Source organism: Capsicum annuum, unplaced genomic scaffold (assembly GCF_002878395.1).
Source record: "Capsicum annuum cultivar UCD-10X-F1 unplaced genomic scaffold, UCD10Xv1.1 ctg80686, whole genome shotgun sequence".
Taxonomy (NCBI): domain Eukaryota; kingdom Viridiplantae; phylum Streptophyta; class Magnoliopsida; order Solanales; family Solanaceae; genus Capsicum; species Capsicum annuum.
In genome coordinates this window covers 130745-138296 of record NW_025891347.1, presented here as the reverse complement: position 1 = coordinate 138296, position 7552 = coordinate 130745, and the positions used below count along the sequence as shown (strand labels likewise).

Sequence of the window (7552 nt, the reverse complement as noted above, 5' to 3'; positions counted from 1 at the left end):
ACCCATGTATTCTAATGGAAGCTTGGTTGCAAGTACTTTTGAGGTAATATCTAAATTTAATGCACCGTTTCAATATATTAAGGCTCTTATCCCATTTGGATGGTAAGATATGCTTTTTTTTGGTTGAACTATTTTCATACCTAAACAGTTGAGGAGTACATGAAATACATAACTGTCACTTTGTTGTAAAGGTTGGATATGTGCAAGCGGAGTCGCAAACAACTTGTTTTGGATCTTAGGGTTAGTTTTTTTTTAGAGTTATCTCATCTATTTCATCCTTCACTATTATGTTCCTGTTAGTTGTGTTAGCTGAATAGCTAATTCTTTATCTTGTTTAATGTAATTGACTACAGTACATTGGAGAAATATGTGAGTGCATTGTTCCTTTCTTTATCCACCATGTTATACTTAGAGCTTCCTCGTGTCAATGGTCACTTGATTATATATTCATTTTTACTTTGCTTTTGTAGTTACTCTTTTTATTTTTTATTTTCAGTATTTGTAGAGATTTGACATTATTGCGCATTAACTTCACTTTTCAAACAATCAGTTTCTGACTACAGAAATCTGTAAGTTGAATGTTAAATACAGATTGTGTTATATTATAACAGTAGCAGTCCCTTGCTATCTAACTGAACATGCTCATCTCTAACCTTCATATAGGGAATAAGAGTACAAGAAAAATGTATAAAAGGCATCTTTTAACTTCAGTGACTTAGGAAATGCTAGCAACTTACGAGCTTGTGTTTCAAACTTCGACCATGGTTATGTTTACTATCTAACTGCTCCTATATGCTCCTCTATTTTCTTACAGGTTTACACTTTGAACAATCCTATTTGTCCGCTATTGTTGTTCCATACTACAAAGAAGACTAAATACCTTCCACTTTGTAAATAGTATGGCATGTAAATATGTAATGTAAATAATACTAACGGTAAGCGAATGTTTGTCAATTATATAATATTTATATGTGAATAATATATGTCAATTATGCAATATTATATGTAAATAATATATACATCTATGCTAACAAAAATGCTTAACGTTGGACTCATGCTAGCACGAGCCATCACTATCTAATTTCTACTATATAGAAATATGAGTTTAGGATGATCAAGGGCAAATTGGTTATTTTGCATCATCAAAAGAGAATTCCAGATTAACCATCTCTTTACCGACTCTTCTTCATCTTCGCTTCAAATACACTCACTCTCATCCATATTTGTTCAACAACTTTCGCGTATCTTTCTTGATCATTCATCTCTCCGTTTCTCTATCTTCTTTAGCTGATGAAGATAATAGTTCCTTCAGTGCCTCATGATTTTTCCTCGATCAGTATTTTCATCTTTAGTTCATGTTATTTTTCATATATTTATATGTGTCTTTTCTTTTAATCAGATGTAGTTGCTTTCTCCTTGGCAACAAATTAAATGTCAACTCCTCAAACTAATAGCTACTGGAATTAATTATTTATAATTCTAAAGCTAGTTTCAAGCTGTGAAAAATTTCAGGTAATGATTTTCTCTTTCAACCATCTTTCTGAGGTGATTTCACCCTGCATATTTTTGCTTTTGTTTGATAGTGTTGATTTACTCGAATGTAATTTTAGTGTCTGCTTTGGCATCTAGGTGTATAGAAAATTTCTCAAAGAAACAGACATTGCATTAATTAGTTTCTTTCAACTTTAGTACTATAGAGTGTTTGATTAATCTTAGTGAAACACTTATTTCTTATCTCATGTTTTCTTCTCAGATTAATTTCTATTATACCAAACGTCTGCCGCTAATTTATATTATGTGTCATCTTTTAAGATATGTCAAGCAATATTCCTTATCAATTCCTCTCTTCTGTTTGGCTTTTGTTATTCCTCCAGATTAGCTACTTCAAGTATATTTAGGCAAAATTTAGACATTTCTACAGTAATTTTTAAGGCAACTTTCCCTTTTTTTTTTATTAGATTTATGGATCAAATGAAGCTTCAATTGATTATTATTGTCCAAGTAATTGATTTGTAAGTGTAAACAAATCAATTTGATGTTTTGGGTTTTAGGTTTGACCTTACTGCAATGCAGTTTTGGCATTTCTATTGTGAGTCACTGGAAGTCTTCTTGAGTCAATTCTGTGCAGCTTCCTCTTTTTGTGATTCTGAAATTGTTCCAAGGGGATTGTAGGTAGAATGGGGACACCTACGCACAGGTTTTTAGTTTATAAGTGATTTATGGATCCTTTATTGCCTTTTCTTGAGAGAACATTTAGCGTGATTTCAAGCTTTTAACTTAGATCTTCTATGACAGCTCAAACACTAGAAGAGGAAATGAAATGATGAGGCTTATCTTGACGACCTTTTCAGGAGTTGCGTTTGGTATTTTCTTAGGTGTATCATTTCCAACATGTCCATTGACCAAGGTTACTTTGGCTTTTGAATTCAATAAGATATATAGATATTTGTTTTTTAACAGTTTTTTATGAGCGAATCTCACCAAGTTAGAGTGGATACTATTGTCTTGTCATTCAAATATATACAGATATGCACGCTCTTATAAATAAACTCACTGCTTGCTCAAAAAACTAAGTGTTTCCCTGATTTACTACCTCATTTTTCTCTTAAGTATCCTTGTATAAGAGCTAATAAGATAATCTTCTTGTGTATTTCGATACTGCAGGTGAAGGTACCTTCTAATATTTTTGGGTTAATTGATCTCACTTACATTGAGGGCAAGTATTCAAGCTTCTCAACCGAAGATCTATTAAATTTATTGTCTTATCTTAGGAGCCACAAAGGTCGTTCACACAGGCATTCTGACACAAAGGTATAACATTTGTTGCTTGTATTGGCTCCAAGCAGCTTCTTTTGATATTTTGGTGCAAGAAAGTTTCGTATTCTTATTTAATTATTACATTCAGATATTGAGGGTCAATTTTAGTTATATAGAGATAAGATTGCAATCCATCTCTTGAAAATTTGTAGTGTCTTTCAAGACTTATGTTATTTGCACAAATATTGTAGATTTGGGATCCATCAAACTCGGAAGGTGCTGAGAGGATACCAACGCATATTGTTGCATCTGAGTCTAATATTTATTCTCGAAGATTGTGGGGCCTTCCCCGTGAGGTCTGAATTTTTCAACCTTGATGACTATCTAAAGTAATTAGTTGTTCCTTGGCTCTTCAATGTCTTTCGGAGTTCATTTGAAGTTGAGATTCAAGTAGTAATTCATACTTGGACTATACAGTGATATTACTACAATTATAATTTTTAAAACATGATTTGTGAAGACCTCCATATGCTAAATACATAGAGTTACAATTACACCTAAAGAAAATGTAGATGTGAAAAACAACTTGCACGAGTTCTAATGATTTGCTTGTTGTTTATAAGGAGGTACTCTATCCCATTGTTGCTTTTGTTATTGTTATAATGATATGTTGAGCAATTAAATAGATGTTCGGGTTCCAAATGAATTAGACTTGAGTAATTATGAGTCAATCGGAGGAAAGGTGTATCATTTGGTATGATGTACCTAAATTCCATGGAACATCTCTTTTATGTAGTCTATGGATGTTTTCTACCGTCATCTGTCTAGTATGACACTCGAATTAGATAAGGAAATCCTTAACGCTCCATCTGCATGCAAATAATTTCTCCCTTGTGCTTTCGGTCCCAACTCCATCTCCCAAAATCCTCGTTTAGTTCTATATCATGTTAGCATATTCTTGTGATATCCATCGCATCTTGCTAGCGATGCTACCAATGTGATAATGGCATGTGTTTCTATTACCACTACCCATTTATTGTCCTGATGTTTATGCTATGTATGTAGCTTCACGCAAATCACTGTTTTAGCTCGGACAAAAACTGTCAATCTAAATTTGTAGTGGGTAACTTAAGGTTTACCCGGAATGTCTGGAGTTTTATCCAACATTTTTTAACCACTGTTTTAGTCTGGACAAAAACTGTCAATCTAAATTTGTAGTGGGTAAATAAGGTTTAATCGGAATGTTTGGAGTTTTATCCAACACTTTTTCTTTACTAACTTCAGGGTGTAATTATGTTACTATTATATTTACTCGGAATGTTTGGAGTTTTATCCAACATTTTTTCTTTATTAGCTTTGGGGTGTAATTTTGTTACTATTATATTTGCATATGTCATTTTTATTTATCTTGCAGGTTATCCCAAATGCTCACTTCCATAATGATCTTGGCCTAGATAGTTTTAGACACCATTGAAATTGTGATGGCCCTTGAAGAAGAATTTAAAAGGCTAAAAGAATCCATTCCACACATAACTAATAGTAAAGTAGAATTTGGTTACGGTTTGATGTCCATCCAAAAACGTCATGTTACGCTGACTTTGTGGATTATGTCATATGAGTCTTCTAAATTAGAATTACAATTTATTAAGTTTAGAATGATAAGAGGAAAAAGACTTTTAAATTAAATGGAATGGAAAGAAATTTTAAATATTAGATAATTTTATTTATTGTAGAGTTTTTTTAGTGAAAATTTTAAGAAGCATAATTTCAATTTTAAAGTATTAAATATTAGGAGTTCTTATCTTTCACAAATAAGTAAATTATTTGAGAAAAATAATAAATTATAATTTGTATAATATATAGATGATATGATTAAGAAAAATAAATACAAATAATTTTTTTTTTTTTTAGGTTTTCTTTTTGTTTATAGATCCTATTTGGTTTTGTTTCAACATTTTCTTTTACTAAGAATTAAATTCTTGACTTGGAAAAAATACAACTTATATATTTTTCTTACCATATCTTTTAGGTTGTATTTTTTTAAAAGGTATTTTTGGCTAGAAACAATTTATAATTGGTCAATAAATTTAAAGAATATTTTTGAACAGCAATTAGTGTTTGATTAAACTTTTAAAACTGTTTTTAAGTATATTTTATAAAAAGTGCTTTAGGAAAAAACTACTTTTTTTAGCTTGTGAAAAAATATGTATTCTACTCTCTAAAAGCACTTATTTTCTTTCATAAATTTGGCCAAACAACTTAATTTTTTACAATAAGCACTTTTAAGAAAAAATAAGTACATTTGAAAAAAGATAAACTTGACCAAACAGCCTATAAATAAAATGCCCACTATCAAATTGAAAGAACACCTGTACATTTTCAGTTTTATTCTTATTTATTTCTTCTTGCATATTACCTTCAAGCTCAAACTAAATGATATAAGGTATTTTTGGCTAGAAACGATTTAAAATTGGTCAATAAATTTAAAGAATATTTTTGAATAGCAATTAGTGTTTGACCATACTTTTAAAACTGTTTTTAAGTATATTTTATAAAAAGTGTTTTAGGAAAAAAAAATTACTTTTTTTAGCTTGTGAAAAAATACTTATTCTACTCTTCAAAAGCATTTATTTCTTTCATAAACTTGGCCAAACAACTTAATTTTTTACAATAAGCACTTTTAAGAAAAAATAAATACTTTTGAAAAAAGATAAACTTGACCAAGCAGGCTATAAATAAAATACCCACTATCAAATTGAAAGAACACATGTATATTTCCAGTTTTATTCTTATTTCTTTCTTTTTGCATGTTACCTTCAAATTTAAACTAAATGATATACCACTATCAAATCGAAAGACAAACACAAATTCGTTTCCAGTTGTGTTGTTATTTCTTTCTTTCTTGCATGTCACTTTCTCACTCTCTTCTCTAAATATTCAAATACAAAAGCCAGTGATCTGAACCGTGAAAAATAGGACTACTATACATACATCAATGAAAATCCAATCATGCATTGTTTTCACAACTCCCACACTTTCTCCAGTTTCAAATTTTAAACACTTACATCAGAAGTTAGGAACATGCAAACTGAATTTTAGGATTCGCAAAATGAGAATAAGTTCCAATGTTGGTCTTGCAGTGCATAACTTATATGTTCCAACACTCTAGGACTATCAGTCTTGTAGTGCCACATTCTCTTGAAATGATTAATGTAACATAAACTTTTTCAACTGAAGATTGGTTAACAGGTCATACCTCTAAATATCACATAGAAATCAAAAGTTCATAGTTATATAATTCCCCTAGGAAACGCATGTGAGCAATATGTCCTTGTTGCATCCCATAATGATTTGACTCTAATCCTGCTCTGATCTCCTCCAGAATCAATAAAAATTACAAATTCTGAAATTCCAATGCAAAACCAACATCAAGTATATGATGCAATTAAATTATATATCTATCAATCAAGAGCAGAATTCTAGCGGAGTGATAGAGCAAACGTAAACAGTTCGTGATTTGGCCTATGATTGATTGTTTGATAAAGTAATTAAAGATGTTTTACCTTTCAGAACTACTATTTGTAACAAAGTAATTTTTAAAGGCAAGAGAACAAATATAAACTAATTTCGTACAAATCGAGCTTTGACAATATATATATAAAAAGTCGACATATCTATGATCCTAAACGACTGCAATAATTGAGAATTTTATTCCAGGAATAAGTGGAATAGAATACTAGAATTACTATCATTATAAATAATTTAAAGATAAAACTGTGCAAACTCAACATTATGCATACAGTTTGTTCTCTGTTAGAATAAAATATCAAGTTTTCTATTATTATAACCAATTTTAATAAAAAACTAAGTAAACTCAACTTCACCTGAGTCAGCATCTTTCAAAAATAACCTCTTTATTTCTATGAGATAGGGTGAAATATGTGTCCATTTTCCTCTCTCCTAGCTTGCACCTAAATCAATAAAGAAGTTGAACATTAGTGCACCAAATATCAAAACCTACAAGGAGGGGAAATAATCACGTAGCATACACCATGTGTTTTTGAAGTCCATATATCATACCTAAGAAACCAGAAGACAAATAGAATTGCCCATTATCGAGTATGGCCATATGAATTAAAGAATTGAAACTTGTGTGCAAGGAAAAGTAATAATCTAGCTTTGATTTTAAACAATGAAAAATTAAGATAAACACCTTGAAAATCCAACTAACTAACGGACTTTAATAAGGCCGAGAGAAGCATAATTACAAGTCAATATGCAAAGAAGCGGAAAATAATTCACAATTATGAAAATTCATTAATTGCTTTAAACAATAAGTAAAATATCTTTTTAAACAAATACGAAAAATGTTTACCTCCTACATTAAGAAGAAACAGACGAGCCCAATTTAACGCACAAACACCTCAAAGAAGAATACGCAGGAAAGTGTGTACGAAAGGTTTTATAGGGGATGAGATTTTGAATTTTTAGGTCACAAAAGGAAAATTAATAGGTAGAATTTTAGTTGATGTCTAATTGATACTTTAACAGAATTTTTCATATATCCATATTTTTAATAATTCTTTTCCATAAAACTATCAAAAATTTAGGAGTTAATTCTTATTTTTTTCAAAAAAGAGTCTCCTATTACACACAAAACCTTGCCCATAAATTTAGGAATTGAGTTTCAATAGAAAAAACTTTACTCAAATTTTTTTTTGAATTCTTTTTCCTTTCCCATTTATTTATTCATATTTTTATTTAAAATATTTTATATATATTTATTAATTGGAGG

The 7552-nt window shown here is 30.1% G+C and overlaps 1 protein-coding gene and 1 long non-coding RNA gene across 4 annotated transcripts; one reads left to right on the top strand and one right to left on the bottom strand.

The window, feature by feature from the left end:
• LOC107842768 lies at window positions 1-3379 on the top strand. Of its 3 annotated transcripts, XM_016686762.2 has the most exons (6): window positions 8-569; window positions 1400-1512; window positions 2052-2197; window positions 2296-2407; window positions 2665-2811; window positions 3009-3379. In XM_016686762.2, the coding sequence occupies exons 3-6, from the start codon at window positions 2178-2180 to the stop codon at window positions 3117-3119; spliced, it is 390 nt and encodes a 129-aa protein (XP_016542248.2). In that variant the 5' UTR covers window positions 8-569; window positions 1400-1512; window positions 2052-2177; the 3' UTR covers window positions 3120-3379. The 3 variants fall into 3 exon arrangements, with proteins under 3 accessions (XP_047261628.1, XP_016542248.2, XP_047261627.1); XM_047405672.1 differs by having other exon boundaries at window positions 1-1512; XM_047405671.1 differs by lacking the exon at window positions 1400-1512.
• Window positions 3380-4830: 1451 nt separating this feature from the next.
• On the bottom strand, window positions 4831-7310 carry LOC107842099. The gene is made up of 3 exons (XR_001665613.2): window positions 7133-7310; window positions 6642-6728; window positions 4831-6160 (listed from the first exon to the last, which is right to left on the bottom strand). It is a non-coding gene; the product is annotated as an uncharacterized LOC107842099 (long non-coding RNA).
• Between the last annotated feature and the right edge of the window lie 242 nt (window positions 7311-7552).

Bases quoted from the DNA above. Each gene is read 5' to 3' on its own strand.
- LOC107842768 (XM_047405672.1), top strand. From the start codon at position 2,178: ATGGGGACACCTACGCACAG. The intron at 2,408-2,664 runs GTTACTTTGGCT...TCGATACTGCAG, and splicing joins CAACATGTCCATTGACCAAG to GTGAAGGTACCTTCTAATAT. The intron at 2,812-3,008 runs GTATAACATTTG...CAAATATTGTAG, and splicing joins ACAGGCATTCTGACACAAAG to ATTTGGGATCCATCAAACTC.